Source organism: Astatotilapia calliptera, chromosome 19 (assembly GCF_964374335.1).
Source record: "Astatotilapia calliptera chromosome 19, fAstCal68.1, whole genome shotgun sequence".
Lineage (NCBI taxonomy): Eukaryota > Metazoa > Chordata > Actinopteri > Cichliformes > Cichlidae > Astatotilapia > Astatotilapia calliptera.
In genome coordinates, this window is record NC_137440.1 from 4,375,609 (window position 1) to 4,402,871 (window position 27,263).

The 27,263-nt window shown below is 38.9% G+C and overlaps 1 protein-coding gene across 1 annotated transcript in view; it reads right to left on the reverse strand.

Annotated features, from left to right (window-relative positions):
• prkd1 (protein kinase D1) overlaps positions 1-27,263 on the reverse strand; it is a 75,748-nt gene that overhangs the window by 38,198 nt on the left and 10,287 nt on the right. The window contains exons 2-7 of the mRNA XM_080293757.1: positions 19,719-19,857; positions 5,390-5,521; positions 5,132-5,301; positions 5,025-5,048; positions 4,556-4,766; positions 1,756-1,833 (exon numbers count right to left, since the gene is read on the reverse strand). Of these exons, the coding sequence (XP_080149883.1) occupies positions 1,756-1,833; positions 4,556-4,766; positions 5,025-5,048; positions 5,132-5,301; positions 5,390-5,521; positions 19,719-19,857 (754 nt within the window). The remainder of the gene's footprint in view (positions 1-1,755; positions 1,834-4,555; positions 4,767-5,024; positions 5,049-5,131; positions 5,302-5,389; positions 5,522-19,718; positions 19,858-27,263) is intronic.

The following is a 27,263-nucleotide window of genomic DNA, read 5'->3' on the forward strand; positions in this document are numbered from 1 at the left end:
CAGTAGTGATTAGACCTCAGTAGAAATGTATGTGAAGAGTAGGGAGCGGATGAGGTGTTGGGAAAGTATGATGTAAGGAATTGCAGAAGAGCAGGTAGTAGTGGTGATCACATGCTTTAAGAAAAAACAAAACAAAAGGTGACGTATAAGAGTGGAGAAAGGTGCACAGAGGTTGATTTTTGTAGAAGGCGTCATATGCTAAATTGGCAATACAGCTAACAAGGCTGCAAAACAGGACCCAACACTGACAAGTCTAAAGTTCAACAGGTTTATTGAGTTAAAGTAAGTGAGAAGTTGAAAGGGGAGGTAAACACACGGATTCCTGACAAAACAAAGCAGGTAGGAGGACCTGTCACTGAGTCACTGAGAGAGTTAGCCTTGGATAATCCACAGAATAGCTCCAGAGAGTGTTGTTTAGAGTGAATTTGACTGCCTACTTGGTTGGTCTGGAAGAGATACTTGCAGGGGGACAGAGTCGTAGGAAGGTGAAGAGGCAGGTGAGTTGAAATTGAGAGTTTCTTGATCAAGGATTTCAGGAGGAGGAGAAGACCAGTTTGACAGAGACAGTTAGGGGACACTGGAGGTGGAGCTGCTCTTAAGGCAGGGGACAAATGGGACACATGGCAATGAAGGTGTTACACTTGAAAGCTTGTGTCACCACAGGAGACACGGAGGAGCCAGATTACCAGTTAAAGGAGGCATAAAATCTGGTGGAGAGTGAACCCTGGATCTGGTCATACCAAGATCTGCCCAACCCAGCATAAACCCAAAACAGCAAACAGACCATGAAGGACCATGACAAAGATTGGAGACTGCAAGGTAGTATCAGAAATCTAGCTAGGCAGCATTAGGTGGTAGTCTGCAGGATGACTTTGGAACTCAAGAAGAGTAAGGGAATGAGAAAAGGACTAAGTTATGGAAGCTGAAGGAAGAATGTTATGCAGCATTTAGGAAGGAGTTAAGGGTTGTAGGGAAGAACTGCCAGATGACTGGGAAAAGTACAGCTGACGTGGTTAGGGAAACTGCCAAGAAAGTATTTGTCTACAGCCCCTTCTTGCTCTGGCCCCTTTACACTGAATACATGTGTGAATGAGAGACAGGTAGGAGTAACAGTGAAACCGGGGCAAAAGGAGTTAAAGTACATGACTGGTCCATTACCAGGGATCAATCATCCAAAGCATTGGTCAGTGCACAAAGGTGTTGGTGGAGATGAGTGTCAGGGTTGAATGGACAAAATTAGGAATGAGAATTAATAATGCAACGGAGTGATAGCTTAGGTTGAGTTGTTTGGAGACAAAGCTAGAGAGGCAAGGTTTAGACATGTTAGACGTGTGCAGTGGTGGGATGGTGACTACATTGCGCAAAGGGTGTTGAACATGGAGGCAGGAGGGAAATAGGATAAGCACAGAAAAGATACATGAATGTAGTGAAAGTGCATATACAGAGGGTTGGTTGTGAGAAGGATACTAGGGATAGCAAGAGACTGAGCCAGATGAAACACTGGGAGAATATATATATATATATATATATATATATATATATATATATATATATATGTGTGTGTGTGTGTGTGTGTGTGTGTGTGTGTGTGTGAAAAAGAAATTAAAGCATCATTTTTATTCAGTCTCAAGCCTGATTTTAAAATAAAATTTTAAGTTATGATGGGGTTTATGGATGTTGTAGCGGTGGCTAAAGTAACGCTCTGTGTTCATATAATACAAAAACAAAGAAATGTGTTTGTGTGTCGGTAGGTACCTCCATTTTTTGATACTTCTCCCAGGCAGTTGTTTGGCACTTTTTGCGCACATCGTTTATGACAATTAAATTTACAGTCTGAGAGAGAAACAAGAAAGAGGAACACAAGGCTTAGGAAGAGGCTTTGACATCAGCTCCACAGTAACTGTTCAAAATCTTAATACAGATGAAGACATGATGCAGTTAAAACTCCAAAACGGCCAGATTACACTATATTGCTAAAAGCATTTCCTCGTATGCCTTTATGAAGTTGAGGGATATCCTATTCTTAATCCATAGGGTTTGATGTTGGCCCAACCTTTGCAACCTTACACCTTGGCTCACAGTCCCCACTCATTTATACTGAAGGTGTTCTATCATGTTGAGGTCAAGACTGTCCATGTCTTTATGTTACTTGATTTGTGCACTGGTTTGCACACCAGTTGTACGCCCTTTCATTTACGACGTCTGATGATGCAGTTCTATATCTCCCTGTTCCAACATAATTGCACTTATGTTGGAACAGGGAGATATAGAACTGCATCATCAGACGTCTTAAATGAAAGGGCGTACAACATGATGTCTATAACCAAGGTTCTAGAAACTGTTAAACAAAGCTCTGGTGATTAGGATGGATTTTCTCCAAAGATCCATCCAGGGTGTACTCTAAGCCAGCGGTCCCCAACCCCGGGCTTCGGCCCGGTACCGGTCTGTGAATCGTTTGGTACCGGGCCGCGAGAGTTGAGGCTCAGGTGTGAAATGTATGGTTTTCAGGGTTTTTATCGGTTTTCAGCGTTATTTTGTTATCGTTTTTATCGTTAACTTGGTTTTCCTGGGTCTTTTCACATGTGCTATGAATAAATCTTCTTTTTTTCATTACCGGTACTAGTTTTATTTTGTTGTATTTATCCGCGACACCTTAAAGGCCGGTCCCTGAAAATATTGTCGGGCATAAACCGGTCCGTGGCGCAAAAAAGGTTGGGGACCGCTGCTCTAAGCTACAAGAGAAAAATAGCACAGGAGCAGACCTACCCAGAGCTGAAAAAGATGTGTCACACAACACCAATGCTAAGTAACCTCCCAGCAAGAGCCAGTCAACATCACAAAGTGGACAGTGTTGGGGAGTAACGGAATACATGTGCCGACGTTACGTATTTAAAATACAAAATAAGAGTAACTGTATTCCATTACAGTTACTGTTTAAAAAGGTGGTATTCAGAATAGTTTGTTGAATTAAAGGGATTACACAGCGGTCTTTTCCTGTTTCATTTGTTAGGCTATGCCCTCTCTATTTCTGGTAATTCCACGCCGGTGGAAACTCAAACAAAACACACAATAAGAGGCTCTAATGCATGTGTGTCAATCTCGCGGCCCATGTTACCTGTACTTGCGCCCGCATAATGATGTGAAGAAATATTTTTAAAAATTACTTTTCAACAAATTATTTATTATGAAGGCAATATGAGCAGAGTGTTACAGGCATAGCCCTGGAGAATGTAGCCTCATGGGCAGTGTAGCCCAGTTGTAAGTAAGCTGTTAAGACTCGACTGTACACTGTGTTCATGTTTTCCTCCGAAACAATAAGCTCCGTTGGAGCAGCCTTTCAACGCCTCTCTCTGTCTCTCGCTAGCAAAGTTGACCCAGACAACAAAGTAAAGCTAGTTTTCGGTTACGAGCCCGACACGGAACCCGACGTATTAGCCAGAGGTCCCTTTACTACAGTTCGGAGCCGCGGACCTGAAAAAATATGCGCGCAATAGTTTTCTATATGAGATCGCTGCAAAAAGTGCAGCCTTACCTAATGTCCACCCTACTGTTACTCATTTATATTAAGATTTAAAAATCTAGTTGGTATTGGTATGGCGAGTATTCTTCAGTAATAGTAAAAGATCACAGAGCAATAGTACATTCATTTAGTTGCCTACATAATTGCCTGATAATATATTAAGTAATCCAAATTATTCAGAATAAGTTACTCTAATTGAGTAACGTAACGGAATAGGTTACAAAATACATTTTGGGGCATGTATTCTGTAATCAGTAGTGGAATACATTGTAAAAGTAACCTTCCCATCACTGATTGTGGAATATATCTGCTATTCCTCCTTTGCACTATGTCACTTTGTCTACAAACCACTCAACCTGAGCTGTCCCTAGAATTTACTAACTTTCAGTCCCAATGAAAATCTTAACATCTTCATTACTCTACCACTACCAGCTTGGCCTCCTATCTGTTTGTCACTGTGTCTTAACCATACATAGCAAGTCTCGCGAACATCTCATAAACTTCCTATTCACTATCCTTCTGTAACAAATCAGCCCTGACATTTGTCTCTAACAGCTCCCCCCATTTGCACACTCTTCTTCACCTCTCCTCAACACTGCTTCTGTTGCCTGGAATTTATCCCAGGTACTTAAAATAATCTACCTACATTATCTAAACTCTATATTTTAATAGTACAATCAGCAGAGTCTTTATTTATCCAGGTAATGTTTTTACACATTCAGTATTCAGTCTCTCTACTAGTCCTTTTACAGCAACATTACATGTAGCACCATGGCAAATCATTATTCTGTATTATACTGTATTACAGTATCTAATGGTTACATTAACAAGTAAACAGTAAACCTACTGGTAGTTTTTACATGGTTGAGCCAAAGAAATGTCTCAATGATTCTGAAAGGACAAGGTTTCTTTAAGCATCTTAATGCAAAATGTTTTGGACACTGGACAAGCTGTGCTACAAGCAGAGACAGTTTTAAGTTTGACATCTAGAGCTTTGAAAAACATCTACAGCAGGTTTTCAGAACAACAGCTCACCTTTGCACTGCAGGCCCTGCCTGAAGAGGCCTTTGAGCAGCTTCTTGCAGTGCTGGCAGACAGTAGGCCGGGTGTAAGAGTGAATCAGGAATGTGTGGGGAACTTTGACTTTTGACAGTAAGATCTTGTCAAGCTCAATGGGACGGCCAACATATGATTGTGAGCTGGATCGCCGCTCTCTACCAGGAAAGTAATCTAACTGGTTCTTCTGCTGTTGGGAGAAACAAGCAAAGCATTTCAAAGTTTTTCATACGTTTCTAGTTTTTGCCAGTGGACCTGTTTTCCATGATAAGTCACACTTAAAATGATTTTTTATGGCAGCAGATTTAGAGTTTGGTTTCTCAGCTCTGGGGTTACCGTTGCCTGCAAGAACTATATGATAAATAGACTAACAGATGGGAGAATGAATTGCACAGTATAATTTAACTTGGCTGTCTGTATTTCTATGTAAAAAGATGGGAGGACTTACCTCCATGCTAGGACTGACTGGAGACTGGACAACAAAAAAAGAACAAAAAAAGTTACTTCAACATTTCTGAAAAACTGTGTTCCACAGGTCTGTGCTTTTGTACTGACCAATAAAGCATCATCACTGTAGTGGGGAGGTGAAGGCTCAGCAGAGAGCGGACGCCCGGTGTTGATTATCCCGCCTGTCAATGAGACATTGGAGGGACGACGCCTCCTCACCCCGCTGCAGTTGTTGGGGATCTTAAAGGCACAGCGCTTGTGGTAATTCAGACCACAACCTGGAGAATAGGATAGTGTCTCTTTTTAAAATTTTACCTCAGCCATAATGTTCTCATGATTTCATCTTATGGGAGTAGGATATTTTACCTTCACATTTAAGTCCTTGGCGTACAAGTCCCCACAGCATTTCCCCACAGTGGTCGCAGAAGGCTGGAGCTCGGTACGAATGGACAAACAGGCAGTGTGGACGAATCTGGAAGTCCTCTACTGTGGCTGAAGCTGTAGAAAATTATAAGATATAAATGAATTCCAACTACAAGTTTTTGTGTCTGTCAAGTAAGGTTATATGTGTACTAGGGGGTTGATGCACTTAAAAGAGTTGTAGTTGCACTTATTGAAAACTGAAAAAAGTTTAAGTGTAAGTAATAAAATAGAAGTATAGAAGGGTCAGCTGAAATGTAAATCTGAAATAAAAGCAATGACTTGAGCTTAAATTTCAGGTAAAGTGTAGTGATGGGATTTCCGGATCTTTTTAGAGAACCGGCTCTTTCGGCTCGGCTCACTAAAAAGAGCTGGCTCTTTCGGCTCCCAACTGGCTCTTCAGGTTGTTTTGTTGCTTTAATTAATTAATTATTGACAACAATATAAAATTATTCACAAAAGGAATTACTAATGTAAAAAAAAGTGGTTTTATTTATATATGTTTATATATAAATGTATACGGTGGCCCCCAGAGACAAAACACGTACAAACTCCAAAACACATTTCTAGCGTTAACTGAACTTCCAAAACAGAGCTACCTAGATCACTTAAATTACACAATTGAAAGCATATGTGTATTGTTTGTGTATTTATACACAAGCACTCATATGTATTCAAATAATTTAAAAAAAATGTTAATTTTTGTTACTACCACACACCAAATCCGGTCGTTGATACTTCCTGGCTTGTGTGGCCACTAGGTAACAAAGCTCAACACTGCCCCTAGCATCCTGGAGCACTTCTGTTGTGTTTTGGAGTTTTTACGTGATTTGGAGTTTTTACATGTTTTGAAGTTTTGTGCTTTGTCTCGAGGGGCCACCGTAAATATACTTTTATTTATTCACTCCACATAAAATTTAATAAATAAATCGTATAATACAAAAACCAACTATTTACATTTCAACTTTAACTATTTAAATTTTCAGCTTTTTCCTTTTAAACAAGTTTAAAGTGAAACAACACAAAACACTGCAAACCACAACACAATTAAATATAAATATGAAAAAATATGAAAACAAAAAGAAGATGCACATTCTCTGTCATATGGGCCTGCATGAATAAACTTTCTGAATCCTTTATCATCTGCAACTGAAAATAGTTGCGGATGATTACTATACCTTTCTAATGTGACGTTGTTGTCCCTGGCTCTTTCTCTCTCTCTCCCTCCCGCTCTGTTCCTGTGCTACTGCGAGTGTAACTACCGCCCCTCCCCCCTCTGCCCAGCGCAAAGCACAAGGCTCATGTACGGAGTGAAGCGGGAAAAAAGTGTGTGTGAGAGAGAGGGTGAGAGAAAGGAAAAAAAAACCCATGGCTCCCAAAAAGGAGTCGGCTCGTGTTGTCCATGTCAAAGTGTCGGCTCTAAGAGCCGTTTCGTTCCCCATCACCAGTAAAGTGTAAACATGACAAAAACTTTAGGGCAGCTGGTGCTCAGGAGGTGGCAAAAGTTGTTCACTATTCAGAAGATCGGTGGTTTTAGTCCCTGACACTTACAGTGCACACATCAAATTGTCCTCAGGCAAGTAGAACCTCAAATTGCACTTGTGAGGGTAACACATTACACACTAATGAATGGCTGTACATATGCATCAGAAATCATATTACAAAAGTTTTTCAAATATTTGCAAAACAAAAACATTACGTGAAATGTAAGTGCTTAAGAAACTGAAATGTCAGTACACACTGTACTTTCATATTTGTGTTGAACTGTTTCAGTTAAAAATAAAGGTTAAAAGAAAGAATAAATATATTCTTTCTTAAACATTGTTTACTTCTTTGTGTATTAACTAAGGAAGTAAAAGTGACAGTTAAAAAAAGAACTGCAGATAAACCTGGAGATTCATTAAAACATGGGTTAAGAGTCACTTGAAAACATATAACACAACATAAAATGTAAAACTCGGAGAAGTGGAAAAGTGAAGACAAATGGTGTGTGAATGCACTGAAATTAATGGGGTTTAATCATAAGAAGCTGAAATGTGAGCTGGACTGTACGCTGTTACATCACCTGAAATCCATTTTCACATGTCAGCTATGAAGTTTGCAGTTGAAGAGAAAGTGTCACTTCAAATGAAGGATAAGCATAATTTTTTAAAGGGATTTCTACGATAACGACCTGAGATGTACCTGAGTCAGTGTAAGTGGACATTATACATTATACACACACTAAATGTGATGTTGTCTGCCAAAGTGTCATTAGACATATCAGCAGTGAAAGCAGCTGAAGTGTTGCATGAAATGAAAAAGTGTACTGTTCTTTAACAAACACGTTGCAGTATTTAGTGATGAATTTTAGCGATGAACTTACTACTGTATTGTACCGTAACTATCAATACTCATGATACGTAGTAAAATTATGTTCAGTGGTTTAGTGTAAGGACTGGGAGCAGTTACAGTACATTTTGAAACTCCATTTCTGACATTATACATATGAGTCATTCCACATTTCAATAAACAGATGAAACCCTTTTTATACACATTGCTCTATGGTGTACTTGAGAGTTCAAATGCACTGCAACTTAGGAAAACACCAGCAAATAGAAAAATGCTGCAAAAGCACACAAATCACAACAAAAGTTAAATCAAAAAGTTGGATCAATAAAAGTAACTTTCAGCAAAATCTCACAAAACACAACTTAAAGAAAGTGACGAAAGGATTACACTGATACATGGTTAAGAAAAGCAGAAGCTTCATCAGTGTTGTAAGAAGCTGTTTAGTATTAGCTTGTCATTTCCACAACTGTTTCGTCATGTTATTGTCTCACCTAAAACACTTCTGTTGTGTTTTTTTTAAGGTTTTTTTTTAAACTATGTGGTGTTTTTTTTCTTTTATTCAGCTTCCATAGTGTTTTTTTTTCTTATTTCCAATGATTTTATTCAACTTCCATTTTCTTTAATGTCTTTCTACAGCATTTCTATTTGATGGTGTTGCAGTGCATCTGAACTGTCACCAAAACATTAGTTTTTCCGACTTGAGAACACTCCATAAAGTTATGAGCAATTTTCCCACTTAAAGGATAACAATATTCAAATCAAGGAAAACTGAAAGTGAAAAATAAGAACATTCCAACATAATAGCAATCCTGAATGTTAGACTTTTAATCACTGCTGACAAACCAATCTGTGGCACCATATTTTCCTCCACATTTTCCAGTGTTTCTCCATGCTTTTAATTTTATTTCAGAGATGAGCAGCTGCTTATCTGGGGTGACTGGGCTCTTGGCCACAGCAGCCATCTGAGCCCAAATATCCTCCAGCTGTTTTGACAAAAACCCAGTTCGGTGTACAGGCAGTGCCGATAACCCCTGCTGTGACACTCGTAATGTCAAACAAAGAATCAGTTTTTGCTGTTTTTATAATATCACAAAAACAAACAAAAAAAAAAAAGACAATGAAAACAGGGGCAAAGTGAATGGGATTTCTGGTAGAAACAGCTACTGACTCTGCAGCTTTACATTTAAAGTTTTTAAATAGAAAGCATTAAAGCTCACTTTGTACTACAGTCATTGGCACCAAACTACTGATTCAGACTTAGAACTGGCATGTGTAGCTCCAAAGGAGTTTGGTAGTAATTCAAAAAAAGAAATTAAAACAGAGCGCAATTTAAGGAATGCAAACTTTAGTCAGTAGCTGCTGAGTCTACAAACAGCCAACTTTGGCCAATCAGCTCAACATAAAAACTAGAAAAATGTAATTGTAATATTTACAACTTGTTTTTGCCTATTTATTGGATTAAATATGTGGGTGAGAAATGTGAAAAGAAAGTCTCAGAAATAAAGAAAAAAGAAATACTGAAAAAAGATAAACCAGATAAACCAGAAACATTTACCACTCAGATTTTATTTTATTTTACTTTTGTACTTCTGTCAAAGCTTCATGGGTAACTGAGATTACCCATGAACTGGGATTAATAGTTACTTATAGTTTAGACTCCATTAAATTTCTTGTTTCTTTGATTTCTTTTGACATCTGATATTTTTTGATTTTGGAGCATGTACAAAGTTTTACTTTTAGTGTTCTTATACATTTGAGAAAAAGACAAGCCACATTTCTAAAGCTTGTTTCATGCTAGACCTTATTCACATATCTTCACATTAAACCTTTTTTTAAGGATTGAGTGGGTGTGTAAAGCCTGTGCTTGATTAACATTTCCCATTACACCTGTTAGGGTGGAAAAATGTTTATCGTTATTTAGATTGTTAACGCCTGTTGGCTCAAAGAGTATAGGAACTTTGACATTTTCGTATTAGATTGTATTTTACAAAAAGTTAACACATATTTTTGAAACTTGTTATACAAGTCAGATTCCCAACTAAGAAAATAAAAATTTCCTGTAAATAACGTAGTTGATAAAATAGATATTTATTTATTCTAGATGTGTCAAATTAATATGATAATAATAGCGTTGCATTTGCCACACTGACTGGGAAAAAAAAAGAATACATTTAAACCTAGAAACACTGAGGCAGTCAATGCGACCCTGATAGAAATCCATGTAAAACGCTGGGTTTAACATGCACCCCTGATAGTGTAGCAAAACATGATATAACAGGAGCCATAAGTAAATATATAGGGGGCTGTGGTAAAAGATGAAAAAACCTAGCCAACTTAATTGTGTCTTCTTGCTTGACTTTCTCAATGTTTGTACAAACCAAATTCAACAAATTCCTACTTTAAGTTGATGAGATAATAGGTATTATGGTGTTATCATAGTAAACTCCAATAATCTATTTTCTAATCTGTTGTCTATTAGTTTTAATACTATCAGTGTAAATTGGCAGCAAATCAGAACCAATTATGAAATTATCTTTTTTTTCTACATTATTAACACACTGCATATAAATTTTCAATACTGCCAGTACATGGGTTTGGATATATCATGTATTCTGTCTGCTGAGACTGATTCAGTCAGATGTAATTCTGTAAGAAATTTATTGTTGAAATGTGCCACATATATGTTATATGTAATAACCTTACTTATTGTTTATTAATTGATTTGCTTTTTTTCTGCCTGAATTCTTTCTAAAAATGTTGTGAATTTGAGAAAGGAGTAAACATGGAGGATGCTTGTAAAGATGAAGTGCATCAAACACACCTAATTGATTACATGATGACGAATACATAGAGGAAGAAGGCACATTTTGTAGAGCATTGGATGCTTCTCCTGTATAGGGGTGTGGGTGGATGTAGAGTTGGAGACACGGGTGTTGGGATCCTGACTTGAATGGCCTGACTAAAGCAGATTTTGTTCAAAATTCCAAAATATGACAGGACACTTAACCACATACATCTGTCAGCACCTCTTCAAAGGACTTTCCTGTAAAGACAGTCTGCCAAGGTGATCCATCTCCCAGAGAAAGTGTGTAGGAACTGAACTGGCTTGTAATGGCTGGCAACAGGTGCTGATTATACAGATATAGGTGGAGTAGCATTATTACCGATGTGAGTGTTCAACCTGTTTGTACTGCAGGACAGTCAGATCTGTCAGACCTAAGACTACGGATGGAAGTGAACCAAATCTAAATGGAAAAGGTGACTCATGGTTTTCACACGGTTTTCTAACACATTTTGAGTTAAGCCACCTTTGCCTGCAGTCTGATCAAGAAGTGAGTTGTCAATTAACAATTTCACCAAAGATCTGTTCTCTGATCACTTCCTTTTCCCCATGCTGTTAAATTTACATCGTTCAACATTTCAGCATCACTACAATTGTCCAATAATCAACCTTCCTGGGTTCCCAGAGCCAGTTGGTTTCCACTCCATGCTGTTTCTAATTCATTGTGATCTGTCGCTCCTTTACACCAGCTCCTCCTCATCCATGTTGTCTAGAACATCTCATCCAAACTCTCCATGAACCATCTGCTTACTCTGCTACACTGCCACCAACGTTTAGTGTCGGGGGAGGAGGCCCACTTACTATGGTGTCTCCATAATGTTGCTTCTCCTTGGCGTAATTGCCAAAAATACTTGGATGTCAGAGCTTACTCTTTTCTCCCAAATTATTTCACCTTGACGAAAATCATAACTGCTGTAATGCAAACTTTTGCTAGTAGGAGTTAGTTAAAGGAACTGTGTGGCTCCCTGAGATTTTTCGGGATAACAGTGGAGCTAAAAGGAATAGTCAGTATCAGGTTCTGATACACACACACACATTTGTTAGTAGATACTTGGAGCGCCACATGGGATTTGTTGGAAAAAAAGGAAAACTACAGAATATATTCAACTAGCCGGAGATAGAGGAAGAGAGAAGAAGGGAGGGAGATAAACAGAACAACAGAGACAAAGACTAATGAATGGGTTGTTAGTGGGTATTTTGTAAATGTTTTGGAGGTAGGAGAGGCTCTTAGTGGGCACAGATGGACTGAATGTCTTTTAAGTTGGCCAGCAGGCTTGGCAAGGCAGGATGGGTAGTTTATGGTACACAGTTTTCGGTCATTTTCTTTCTTTTTCTCTCTCTCTGCATGTATTTCCGATTCTCTATCGCCTTTTCGTTTTCGTTTACATACACACACATTAACACACCCACACACACAACCCCGCACACACACACACACACACACACACTCGGCCTGTGTCGCGGTCCTCCAGTAGAATACAGCTCTGATTAGACATTCTGCTGTAGGAAATTACCTCCATTTATTCAAATTATTGTTTATGGCTTTTGTTTGGAGGGCCAACATACGTCTGGATGTGTGAACAAGCTCCCAAACTGTTATTATATGCTTCAGAAAATGACTTATGTGCATGTGTGTGCATGTATTTGTGTGTTTGAGTGAGGTTTCCTAGGTAGCCCTTGTTTGGATATAAATGCCTGTGTTTATGGCTGTGTGGTAGAATTAGGAGTGCTCGTTGCTAACTTGTTATCCTACAACTAGAAAACAAACACTGCAGGGGAAGAAAGTGTAGACCAGCGGCGGTGGCATAAGCAGGTGCGGTGTGTTAAGTTTACTTTCATGTGTTTGCTTTCATATGTCAAAATAGGCTGTATGTACAGTAAAATAAACATTTCAGCACCCTGCAAATAAAACAAATAAAAAAAAAAAAAAGATGTGGAGACATTTCATTCAATAACTTTTGCTGGTGCTGTGTTCTACTTTTGACGCTGTTACTGCTCACAGAAGAAATATGTCATGAAATTGACCCAGGGATGTTTTGCCTGCTAAGAGTCAACATGACAAGATATTAATTAGCAAGCAGCTAAAAAACTGCTCTTATCTGTAGCAATAAGAGCTGCTTTTCACAGTTTCAAAACCTGAAAGGCCAGCAGGCTCCAGGTAAGGCAGAAAACCGGGCTCATGATTGTTGCAACTGTTCAAGGATTAGAGACTGAAAATGCCGGCTCCTAAAGGTCAGCAGAAATGTCTGAGCTGTTGTACGTGCCAGCATGTGATAGCACAGTGAGCATTTTCATTCATTTTCTTTCCACACTTGGCTCCATGCAACTTTGTAAACAACAAAAATTAATCAAGTGGAAAGATTACAGTTTTCACACACTGGAAAAAATCCAGCACATATTACAGATGCGCAATTACAAGGGGACATAACATGATTTCCATGAAGTGATCTATTAATAGCAACTATACTGAAAATGGTCCAGATGTCCATGAGAAGCTGATGTGGAATGAAAGATGAGCCAGATTGAAATCAGAAAAAAATGTAATGACTTACAGTATTATAGGTCCTTGAATGTACCATGACTTGGCAAGTTAAGAAAATAATAAAAAAAATGTAAAACAGCTTTACCACAAATGCAGCTAAATGCTGGACAATAAGCTTAAGTGTCTGGGTGGACAACTATGGAGATCTTGCTCACTAAGCTTTAGTGCTTTTGTTTACTGTAGATTAATATAATGGACAAACATAATGGTACCATTATATTAAAAGAACAGTTACTCCCTGTTCTGTGACCTGGTATGAAACACAGTTCCTTAGGCTTGAACTATGGCACGACTGGGGGCTAATTTTGGGTTAGATGTGAGGTCATTAAAGGTTTTTTGCTTCGCTTCGTGTACCACCCGAGCCTTTATTATTGTTTTAGTCCACCCCTGCTTACTATATGACAGAACATGCATTCTGTTGGAGTTTGCATCTCTGTTTTGTGTTAATTTCCTGTTTGTTTCCACCACATTTTCAGCTGTTGCTGAGACTGGCACGGAGCTGTTAACAAATGTGTTTTTAACTGAGTGGCAGCATCCTGACGGAGGAGGAGAGAGAGAGAGAGAAGTTAAAGAGGACTGAGTCAGAGAAGGGGAAGGTACGAAGGATTAGTCAAACATGTAGGGTGTTGTAAACAAGATGGAAAATACCAGGCGTGAATGCTAAAAGATACAAAAAGAAAATGATTATTTCACATCATTAGTGCTTAATTCAGCTGGCAACTTTCGGTGCTTCCGTGTCTTTAAATGCTTGAATGTCATCTGTTGCGTGTATGTATTTGTTACACTTTAGGACCTTTTCCAGTTCCAATTTATTATTTTCAGCTGAACTGCATGTCACCAAGCTTTAGAGCTTTTGTTGTAACTGACACTTTCAGCACCTAAAGTTCTTTCATTGCTTCTGTTTCAGCAAGCAGTTCCTTTGTGTCAGTCCTTTAAATCTGGTACAATTATAACACAATAATTTACCATTGAAATGGATATTACACTACACTACAAGTATTAAAGCTAATTTACACAAGCCCTACTCTGAAAAACTGTCACAGAGTTAACACTGTCTGTGAAGCTGGATTTAAAAGGTAAATGTTTAAAGTTTCCGTTTTTCAGCCCATGTCTAGCGGCATGTTGTGTGAGTACAAAGTGTGATTTCCCTGGTTGGTTGGCTGGTTGCTGCTAATAGACTTACTTTCTTTTATGCTAGCTAACTAGTGACAGAAGTGATAATTCAATGCAAAACAAGGAAAATAAAACTAAAAAGCAGTCTAAGGGGGTCACTGGTACTCAGTGTTGGGTAAGTTACTTTAAATAAGTAACTTAGTTACATTACTAGTTACTTCTATCAAAAGTAACTCCGTTACTTCAAGTTACTCGTTACTTTCAAAGTAACTAGTTACTAGGGAAAGTAAATTTGGTTTTACTCAGAATTCTCTTGTTAATGTGTTGCTTCCATAACTTTACCAGTCTTCTAGCTTGCTTACTTGCCACAAGTGCCCTGTGCCACCTACCAATAGAAAGGAAAAAATAATGTGCATATTTCTACGAGAGAAATCCCACACCTGGACCATCATTGACCGCTGCCATGATTCTAGCCTACGTCACAGCATGATGTGCGCTTTTTACATCCAACACAAAAACTGCAGTCGTGGTGCTTTCGATTGTACTCAGAACTCGGAAATTCTGCCTTCCGAATAGGAAGATGTAGGTAACACCAGACTGAAGATGGGCTGCATACAGGGCTGGTTTGGGACAAAAAATTGGCCCGGGCTTTTTGACTAGCCATTATAGGAAAAATCATAAAGCCTTTGAATGAAAACAAACGCTGTTGTGACAGTGATGTACACTGTTTTGATGGTATATATGTATCAATCTATCAATCGTTTGTTGTAAGATTCAGATAATTATTTTTTAAAAGTGAGACATTTTAAATGAGAATAAGAAAGAAAAGTATTTCTTTGTGCCCCTCTCTCCCTGTTAATGCCCTAATTGCCCCCCCCCTGGCAAAACTTTGCTAGATCCGGCCCTGCACAGTTACCAGCTGTCAGCTACATAAAAAAGGATCCTGGTGTATTTGTTTCTCAGAAACAGAGATCATCTTCATGTTTCCCTCTCACCAAATATCCAAACCGACATCATGACCAGCAGGTTTACAGCTGTGGCTCCAGCAAACATCAGCTGATAATAGAAATTAATATTAAATAAACTCTAACAACAGCTGATCAAGCTTAAACGTGCTGCTGTTGTTTAACGCGACATCGGCTGGTTTCCTCTTTCTGGCGCAAAGCGGGCGATAAACAAACAAGAGAGAAAAGCCGATCAGCTGATCATTGATCAGTTTTCATGATTGAAGTAGAAACAGGAGAGGGAGGGGAGAGAATGAGAGAAGAAGAGGCAGCTGTGCAGCTCCACCTTTGTGTCTTTTTCATTGTAGCTGAAGTACCGGACAAACTGTGTTCCTTTTCACCTCAATACGAAACGCGTAATATTTTCTCTGAATACGAGACGATTCTGTTTTTTACGGGACGGTTGGCAACTCTAATAATTAACCTTATGAACAAAATAAAGTTCAACGGTTCATCATTAACTTCATAGCACCCACCCAGCTGTATAGAAACTCCATCATGCTAGCTAGTACGCAGTACGGAAAAAGTCAGCACAACGAAAATAAACTCCACCTAAACTTGGTTTATATCTGACCCAGATAGACTGCAGGTCATAACTTCTTACCTGAAGTTCAGTTCACACTCGGACCGATGGCCGCCTCGGGTCTCTCATCCACCTGCTGGCCTCCACCACTTGCTAATGTTACTGAATCTGAAGTAACGAATAACGACCATATCTAAATCCCAATAACGATTAACACGTTCCTGATTTTGGCATAATAACTAGTTACCGTGCTCGTTACCACAATAATAACGTAGTTACTGTAACGCATTACTTAATTACGCGTTATGCTGCAATGAGTTTTATATTAAAAAACAATGCCATACTGTCCACCCTCACTCTGTCCCTTAAACAGTAAGTGATTCTTCATTGTTGGCTAGCAGCATTGAAATGGCACAATCTACCTGTTAGCCACAAGTACTGTGTGGAGAAGAGCCTGTTTAAGTCAGATGCTTTTGTAGTTCACCAGACCGACCACAGATCCCAGTGGCACAATCAGCTGGCCACTAACTATAAAGAGATCGCTTCTCAGACAAATATATTTTCTCACTTTGCATCCATCCTTTAAACTGCTTCCATATTGCTGCCAGGGTAGGATATTATCCTTGGAAGCATGTTTGATTTCCTTCTTGTCCATGCCCCTTTAAAAAGACTGACCCTAAATGACACAACTGTTGCCTGCAGGTGATTTATGCTGTAAGGTAAAGGCCCTACAATAATACAGACAAAAACAGTCAACAATCATATGACACCCTATAAGCAAGCTTTGGTGACTGTAGGAAGGAAAAACTCCAGGGGAACAGGAAGAAGCTCCGGCAGAACCAGGCCATTTGGGGCAATCTGCTGCCAAAAGTTGGGGATCATGGGAGGAAGACAGAACAAAGACAGTGCGGAAGAGAGCTTGAGATGAATAATAATTAATGATTAAATGTAGAGTGGTGTAAAAACACATATTGAGTGAAAAAGGTAAGAGAGAAACACTCTTGGGAAGCCTCCGCAGCCTACACCTATTGCAACATAACTTAGTAATGTATCTTTATCAAAAAGGAAACTTAAAACCTAATCTTAAAATACTCAGAATACTGATGCTAAGACTGATGGGGAATACTTTTCCACAGAATAACTTTTTTTTTAAATCCCCATCCATCCCATCCATTTCTTTTTTCCCCCCACTTACCAGTCATGACAACAGCAGGCTAATCATAGAAGCTGAGACTTCCTTCCTCCTACACATCTCCAGGTTATCTGGGGAAATGGTGACACATTCCCATCCCAGCTAAGAGATCTAATCTCTCTAGTGAATCCTGGGTCTACCTCAGGGTTTCCTTCCGGTAGGATACCTAAACCCTCAACGAGAATGTACCCTGGAGGAATAACATGCAGACTCCCACCTAAAAACCAGCAGTTTCCGACTTTGATTGATAACATAAGAAAAAAAAAACCCCTATGTGACAGTGGAGAGCATATTTAATTACTTATTACATTTTTTTTATAGATGTTCCTTCAAGATAAATCACAACCATGGATGAAAAATGGGAAAGGGGGAAAACACTTCCAGTAGGGAGCTGGTTGCCAATCTTTCCTTGATAACCAAAAACTATTTGAACCTGCTCCCAACTGTAAACAGATTGTGGTGCCAGTCATGGATTTGCATTCATTTTTTACAGTGTAGATTTGATTTTTTTTTTTCATTCCTTTTCTTTCTCTGTTACTTTCTCTATGTTTGTCTTGTTTAACTTTGGATGCCATTTTTTCAGTGCATACATTTCCTCTATTACAATGTTGCTAACACCTGTTTTGCACTTCTTTGGCTTTTTGGGGGTTTTTTTATCTTCAAAAGTTTGTGCACATATAGTATGCTAAGTACAGTGTTATAGTACACAATATATAATTTGTTATCACCATTAAAATTTATTGTTAAAGAGAAGCTAAAATTGTAGACAAAGAGAAAAATGTAAACATATTAATTAAAGCAAACACACACAAATGTAGACAAACGATATGCAAATGTTCGCACATACTACAGTTGATGGTGAAAGAAAGGCAGGAAATTAGGGAGAAGCAGCTGTCGGGCCATTAGCATAGCATCGTGTGAACACCTGAGTCCTGAGCTGGATGACAGCCAGAAAGACAAGCCTAATAAAGAATTCTCCAAAATGAGATAATCATTACACACATCTGGACATTTTTTAATTCATTTCAGGCAACCAGATTACACTAACAGTACATGCTGTTGTTGTTGAACATGGAGCTTGCTTTTTTTGCTGTTGTTCTTTTTAATAAGGCAAGTGTGTGTGTGTGTGTGTGTGTGTGTGTGTGTGTGTGTGTGTGTGTGTGTGTGTGTGTGTGTGTGTGTGTGTGTGTGTGTGTGTGAGATAGATTATTTTGGAGACATAGTACAATACATATGTTTCCACAGGTACACTATGGGATGTCAGTTTCCCTGTGGGGCACACAAACATTTCCCCAAAGAGAGACTAAGTTACACAGTCTGAGTAAGAGAAGTTGGAAAAACTTAAGAACACATGTAGCTCTAGCTTATCGGCAGGTTAGAATAGCTTTCAGTTAAGATTACAGTTACAGCATGGTGACATCTAGGTTAGAAGAGAATGATTGATGCCAAGGCAGCTTTAATATGACATGAGTTATTGTTAATCTCTGGCTCTTTTCCACAGTGTGTCTTTTGTCCCATCTTCCTCCCCTCACCCCCACCATGCCGGTAGATGTCTGCCCCTCCCTGGTTCTGTCAGAGGTTTCTTCTTGTAAAAGGGGAGTTTTTCCTTCCCACTGTCACCAAGTGCTTGCTCAGAATTGGTTGTCTGATTGTTGGAGTTTCTTCTGTAGTATATAAATAAAGAGGGCATGTCCACACTAATATGTTTTTGTTTGAAATCACATCTTTTTCTCTACGTCTTGGCCTTCCGTCCACACAGACGGCATTTTTGGTCAAGGAAAATGCAGCGCATTGAAAACGCTCTCCAAAGTGGATACATTTGAAAACGCCGTTTTCGTGTCGCAGTGTGGACAGCAACCCCGGAGCCTTTTCGAAAACGATGATGCATTTTAGTCATGTGATGCAGTCATGAGACCAATTAAACTAAGATAGCGGAGGGCATTATACAGCAGTTGGTTTGTTTGCTCTCAATTTTGGCAGCCCTATTAAAGATTAATATCAGTCTGTACATGCTCCAGATAGCTTTTCTTCAAGTTCTTTAATTCTCACTCACTTTTGCAACTTTGTACTTTTGTGTTACTCGCAGCAACAACTCCACTTCGTTCTTAGTCCATTTAAAACACTCTGTGCTTTTCCTCAAAGTTTTGCAGCAATGTTTCAAAGAGCCAGAAAGTAAATAAACAGCAGACAGAAATGAGGCAGGTCGAATCGTCTTGCGCTTCACGCATGCGCAGTACTGGAATGTAAACGTTTTCGGCTGTTTCAATGTGGACGCACAACTCTGTGAAATTGACTAAAACGATAATGTGGACGCGGAGTGTTTTCAGACGAAAACGCTGTTTTCAAATTTATCCGGGCTAGTGTGGACTTGGCTGCATTCGATTTGATTCTCCAACTCTGGTGTGATGGTAGAAGCACTGTGTTACATAAATTCTAGGAACATTTCATTATAGCATAAAGCTGATTAAAATTTGTGTTTATTTGTGGTAACCCTTCAATGTTTGGGCCATGAGCTTCTAGTTGGATGTGCTCAGAAAACAGCCAGTGATCTTGTTCCTTACCTCATGACGTAAATATTGCCATCGTATAATACAGAGTGACTGTTACATGGGACAAAATTCCCAGGGGTACAGTCATTTATCTGTCTGTCCTAAGCTCATTGTTACTGTGCTCACATGACTCTTAAGCTCCTTCACACTTATAATTTTATACTCCTCCTTGCTTTTACCTGACAGTATGGCTTCCACCAAGTCACCCTCCTGGATCTGAGAAGCAGAGCGCAGTAGCTGCAGCACGTTGTCTGATGTAGGATCATGACGGAATAGGAGGATCTTCTCGTACATCCCATAGAAGCCGCACTCTGGTAACTAACAGAGACAGAAAGGCATATTATCTCAGCAAAATCTGTATTTCAAAAAAAGTTATGTTAGTTGTAACTACGTCTTTTTCATAATTGCTAATATGGGGATTTGTTGATCGTATAACCATTCTTTATCATAGTTTTGAGTAACTTTGTACTCATTGCATATCTGCATTTGGTCTAGTATGTCCACTTTTTCTCTTTATAACAGTTTTCTGTTATTTTCTCCTTATGGTCATTTCATGTGGGTATTTTGTGTCTCTGTACGAGCTTTTTATCTGTGCACAATTGGTTCCTGCACAAAGCTGTGAATCAGGACAATGTCATCAGTTGACTGCTCTGAAAATAAAAACATTTTACACACAGACTTTTAAAATAGCATGAGCCTGTCTTTCTACTGCGATCACGTCAAAGTAAATTCAAATTTGAGAGAGCTGATGAAAAGAGACAAAAAAATGAAGAGTAGTGACGCAGAGAAAGAGAAGAGCTTTGATCTCTATCAACAGATTAATAATAGACTGAGATTATCATCAGAAGGAGATGGACAGACCGATCTCACCAAATAAATTAACACAAATACAATGATGTTGTAAATTTGCAGAGACAGAACTCTATCAAAGATATTCATGTTCCTAATTGTGTTATGATGATATAATAACAAACAGCAGCCTGATAGTCCTCCTACTATTTGACAGTAAATTTGATTCAAATCTACTACTTTTAATTCAAACTGCTACATTTTTGACAGGCTTCCATTTCAGGAATACAAAATCTGTATTAAAGCTGCATATATTATATCATATCAACATCATCTATTACTGGAAAACAATGTTACTTTTATTTTGAAAGTTTAGTTTCTGCTAACTATCGTCTCTTTTACATATCATGTGACGTTGTGGTAGTGATGGATGGCATTCGGCTGTTTCCATTGTCAGATCAAACTCCAACTGCCTTAAAGTGCTATTCCCACTAACTGTACTGCTACCAGTTCTGCTGGAAACCATGCAGGCCATGAAATTGAAAAAATTAATAATAATAATAATTAATAATAAAATAAATAAAAAGGACCAAAGCAACGAGAGACTAGGGGCACAAATGTATGAGTAAGAGATGCAAAGTAACCACAGAGAAACACACAACAAAGTGGAATAGATATGAAACCCAACTCTAGAATCTGTAGCTGTTCTTTCTATTTCAGTCTTTGGTTCCTCTCTGGTGGGTGGGGGGCAATTCACAGGTCTGTGCCCAGGGACTATCTGTCTCATAATCACTGGATACAGAAGACGATAACACTGCAGGAGAAGTTTCAGATGTTTCACTTAAATCGCTAAAAGTGTTGGAGTTGCCAAAGTGCTAAAAGGTGTTAAAATCAGTAAGACTTCAAGCCTCGACTCTACATGGAGTTGTCACTTTAAAAACACAAACAGAAGATTAATTGCTCAAACTAGTCCCCACAAAGACAGGTGTATGTGAGCAAACGCACAAACGCAGCCGAGTGTAACCACAGGAAGTTAAAGGTGCAGTTCGCTGTTATGTTAAAGATCGATGAGGCACTGCTGAAAGGAGCAACACATTGACCAAGTGTAGAACACCACTGAGATTGTTATCGACCACAAAAACACACAAACACTCTTCCACGGTAGAAGAAGACACACACACCATAGCATACAATAGCATACATGAAAACAAAGATTTATATCAAACTTCTATTTTTTTTTTTTTACATACGTCACTTCCATTGCTACATATATGTGGTCAGACCAAATCAAATTTTTTTAAGATACCACAGCACTGAAATGTGATTGAAAGCATCCATTTTTTCCAGTTATGTGGTTAGGAAGTCATTGTTTTCTTTCTTTCTCCTTATAAATTATAAAATTATGAATTCAGCATATGTATAAGAATTACCCACGAGTGCCATACACCTTGTAGTATTCATTTTCTTCTACTCTTGGATCTGTCTGGTAGTCAGAAAACTGAATATTTGATGTACGACGTGGAAGTTTTATTGGAGTAACCTACAGTTAGTGTGTCACTGCAGCTACAGCTATTTTTCTGCCTTTTCTTTCTGGCTCCTTCATGATCAGAAACTTGTCTGTGTGAGCAAATATCAGAGAAGGACAGACACTGTATATTTGTGTGTTTTTTGTGCACTAGATTTTGAGTAGCAGTGAGTAAGGATTTGGCAATGGTATGAACTCCTTATCCATATTTAAGTTTTGGGAGTGAAAATAAAGTCACACAGCGGCACTACTACCTTGGTAAGTAATGTTAGTTTTTATTTTTTCTAAATAAGCTCTAAAAATACTGGAATGTTGTGTCCCCCTGATTTTACTCTGAAATTTCCACCTATGGTGGAGGCTATGGGAGTACAGAGAACTTACTGTCATTCCCAGAAAAACACTCTGATATGGACATGGTCATGCGCTCAGGCGCTGCTGTTAACATGAGCCTCAGTCTATAGAGTGACTCAGAGTGTGTCAAAACAATATCGGCGCACCATTACAGCAGCAGCAGCGGTCAGAATGAATAAAGGTGGGGAGGATTCCCTGCATTCATATCATTTACACCAAATTATCCAGTTTTGATGAGCCACTGCCCTCAGTATCTTCTTCTTGGCCGAGTGTGTTCTTCTTCTACAGCAGTCCATCTTTAGTGTCCCTTGTACCTGAATTACTGTTAACATTCTAGTCATTATTGTTTGACTTCTGCCATCAACAAGATATTTTGCCCACATTAGCATCACTCCTTGAAGCTGACATGCAAGAATTAGCAGTTTCTGTCACCCTAAATGATGAATTTCAAGGACAGCAGTAGGAGAGAGAAGGGTGAGGAGAGGAAACAGAGAGGAAAGAAGTTGAAAATGAGGTACATAAGAGCAAGAACATAATAGAACAAAAAAGTGGAGACGCTTTATCATACTGCCCTGAACCTTCCTTTCGATCAGCACGCTTGCATCATTATGTGTGTGTGGTGTCACCATAGCAGCGGTGTCGCCATTGTTGTCATGGCAACAGGAATTCAGGGCCGATTCCTTTCCATCTCCTCCAGCTCTCTTTATCCAATTCAGCTCAGTTCAAGACTTCCTGTGCTGAATATGTTGAACTACAGCATCGTGGATGCTGGAGCCTGACTGACTGTTCTCTTAACATCTTGTTGTCCAACAAATATCTCTAAAGCAAAATAAAATTTCTTAAATTAAGAACATGTGATAAAGGTCCTGATGTCACTTCCTCTATAATTTTCGCCATGAGCTTATTTTATTTCCCCAAATTTTTAAGGCATGTATTCTCATTTTTCTAATCTCTTTACTCCAGACCATGCCCTGAATCATTGTTCCAATTTTTAGGACTACTGATGTATTGGAGTTAAAGTACTCCTCACTATCAGATTCTGAAGTAGAAGTTAATGTTTGTATATACTGAAAAATGCTAATTTGACAGTGAATTAAACTTAGCAGAAAAAATATATATTTATGAATGAAAAACTGATTCAATATTTTGGTTTTACATGATATGGGCTCACCACCTGCAGGAGGAATCATAAGGGTTGGGTGCAGTGTTTGGTTGCAGCCATTGAGGGTCAAACTTTGGCAATACGATCCCCAGCAGAGAAGGAAGGAGTCTTAGGTAGTGTGTGAGGTTAAGAGTTGGATTTACCTCAACACACAGCATGGGTTTTAGAACCAGTCTCCTAGAGGAGGGGCTGGACTTTGTTCTAGTCTGAATTTTCCATCAGTGAAAATTCTTGACATTCTTGCTGGCGCCCGTGTAGTAATTGTCAAACCAGTAGGCAGACAACAGAAGTGAAGGTAGCCGTCAAGCTAAATGAGTCTTTGGTGTGGTACTCAACAAAAAGATATTCAACCAAGCAGTGTGCAGCTCTTACAGTAGCCGAATCACAAGCCGAATCAAAATAGTAGGGGTTCAGTGAGGCCATGGAACAAGACTTTCGGTCAATCTTGAAGCTTCCATCCATCCATTCTCTTTTACTTATCAAATTCAGAGTTGGTGGGGGCTGGAGCCTATCGCAGATGCCATAGGGTGAAAGGCAGGGTACACCCTGGACAGGTCGCTAGTCTGTCACAGGGCTAACGCAGAGAGACAGACAACCATTTTCACTCACATTCACACCTATGGGGTATTTAGAATCACCAATTAACCTACGCCCATATGATGAAATCAGAGTACCAAGAGGAAACAGAAAAGCCCAGCAAGATGATAGATTCAAAACTAGGGCCTTCTTTGTGTGAGGCAACAGTGCTAACCACCACAGCAGCGTGTTCCCCTGGTCTCCAAGCAATTCAGGGAAATTATCAGGTTATTCCGAAGGGGAATACAGTTCTCTAATCACACAGTATATAATGTGTGCAGGGTGCTGTTAACTTCAACTCAGGAAGGTCAAAGGGATACTTTGAGGATCTCCTCAGTTCTTCTGTAGCAGAGGCGGAGTCTGGAGATGAGGTGGGTGATTTGCCCATCACTGGAGGTGAGGTCACTGAAATCGTTAACTCCTTGGCAGAGATGGGCAGTAACGCGTTACTTGTAATGCGTTACTGTAATCTGATTACCTTTTTCAGGTAACGAGTAAAGTAAGGGATTACTATTGCAAAAACAGTAATTAGATTACCGTTACTTTCCCGTAGAAACGCTGCGTTACTGCGTTACTAAAACCATGATTTTTTTGCAAGAATGTCTCATGACAGTGACGTAAGCGAGTGCGACATTCGTGACAACAGCTGTGTGCAGATCAACAGTGGATCATATATATCGAGTTAAAACTAATAAAACAAGTTTTAAAAAGGGACTTTTCCATTTGATTACATTTTGTATGATGGATTATGTAGAAAAAGTAGAATTGGGCTGAAAGATCTATCGCTTTATCACCTATTCAGGTTGTAAATCGTGTTTTTAAAAAGTAACTAAGTAACTAAGTAATTAATTACTTTTTAAAATAAGTAATCAGTAAAGTAACGGGATTACTTTTGGGGGGGAGTAATCGGTAATTAGTTACTGATTACTTTTTTCAAGTAACTTGACCAACACTGCTCCTTGGTAGCAGAACCCCTTGGGTGGATAAGGCTCACTCTAAAGAGTTCATAAAGGTCCTGGATGTTTTAGGGTTTTCCTGGTTGATACCCCTTTGTGATATCACATGGAGGTCTGGGGCAGTGCCTCTGTATTGGCAGACTGAGGTCATAGTTCCCATTTTTAAGAAGAGGGACTGGAGGGTGTGCTCTGCCAAACCACACTACTCAGCCTCAAGGTGTATGTCATAGTACTGGAAAGGAGAGTCCATCTCTTAGCTGAACCTTGAACTCAGGAAGAGCAATACAACTTTTATCCTGGCTGTCAAATGCTGATCCAGCTCAGTGTCCTCTCGAGTGTTTGTGGGCGTTTGCCCAACCAATCCGCATGTGTTTTGCGGACATATGACTGCATCTCTCAGGGGATCCTGTGAGAGATACTTCAGGACAATCAGATGTCTTGGTTGTTGTTACAATCCATTCAGTCCCTATACAACCCCATAGCTTGGTCCACATTGGCAGCAGTAACCCTGAATAACCCAACTGCATTCATAACTTTATAAACAAAGGCTGGATGTGTTTGAGGAACAAACACTGCAGTGTGCTACCTGTTCTTTTTCAGCAACTGACATGTTTTTCACAGCCGTTGTAGGTTCAACTGTTTAAACAAAAAAGCAAAAATAAAACCAAACCAAAAAGTTTTATCAATCAATAGGCCAAAATTTGTCACAAATACTGAATGTAGTACTTTAGTAAGTTAGGTTCAGCTATGCCCCATAATAAGCTGGTTACCTATCCAGGATGTACCCCACCTTTTTCCCTATGACAGCAGAAAAAGGGCCCAGGACCCTCATGACTAAATTGGATAAGTGGTTAAAAAACAATAACTCATGGATCCGATCCATGGACTCATGGATAGATCTTTTTTTTAATGGAAACTGTGTCCATCTTGTCTAATCAATATATCAATATATAATGTCTACTTAAAAATAACAGTTATATATTTTAACTGAGGTCAGTTAACCCATCCATTCTCTTCAGGTTATCCTCATCAGGGTTATTGACATAAGCCCATAAGACAAGAGGCAGGGTATATCATAAACAGGTAGCCAGTGTGACCCAGGGATAACACAGACAACCATTCACACTCACAATCACACCTATGGACAATGTAGAATCAACAATTACCTATCCCCACTTGGGAGGACGTCAGAGTATGGGAAGAACATGCACACTCCACAGAGAAAGATCCCAGTCACACGGTGAAGTCAAACTCAGAACTTACTTGCTGTGAGGCAACAGTGCTAACCACCGTGCCTCTGTGCTGTAAAGATTTTATGATTAGGCAGATGGGCTTAAAAAGCCGTACCAGAAAGGGGCAAACCCTTTAGTCCAGCATGTACTTAATTAAATATAGAAATACGTATCTATTTTTATCTCAGCACAAGAAAAAAGCACAAGAATGATCAGTGACATTAATATCAACTGAATCCTGTTAGGTTAGCTAATTCTAAGGACCTGCTGTCACTGAGCCATCACTGATATTATTTAGTTATTTTATTTGTGATGGTGCTGCTAAGGAACACGGGGGTGTTAAAAGAGCCCATGGATGCTGTTACATTTGAACATAAACACAGCAATCCATCCTTATAACATAATGAGGACAAGAGTAGGCTGTCACTATAAAAACAGAACATGAAATAATCTTCAAATGTGCATGCACTTGTAGGAACTTGAATCCATATGTGGAACTCGACTTCAAAGTCAACCCAATGCAGAAAACTACATGTGTGGTATTTATAAAAATTAATGTTCCTGCAAAGGTGAGTAAAATATACAATTAGCTCCTTAACAACACAACAAGACTGCTATCAAAAATGATTTAAAGTCTCAGTCTAAATGCATTACTATTTGTAAATTTTGTAAACAATTTAAAGTTAAAACTTAATAGCAAATAAGTATGAGACATCTAAATAGTCTAACGTGTAATTTGGTTGCTTACGTGCCTATAAATAATATAAATAATATATGTTAATCAGATTATGCACCACTGCATGATTTTCATTTAAAAAACAAAACAAAACAAAAAACAAAATATTTATTTTTTATAAAAGGGCATCAGACCAGACCCATGGCAGTGTGCATATGCACATTATCAGGTTAAACTTTGTCCAACAGCTTTTTAAAAAATTTCTACTTGATAGTGAAAATTAAATTTTACAAAACACAAGAATGATCGGTTACAAATGTGAAAAAAAAATAATTTTTTTAAAATAATGGAAGACAAAATGAGATGAAGAGAAGACGGAAGAATAAAGAGGCATGAATGGATAAATAAAAAGTAAGGAGATGAAAGAGAGCAAGAGCGAGGACAATGACATGGACAG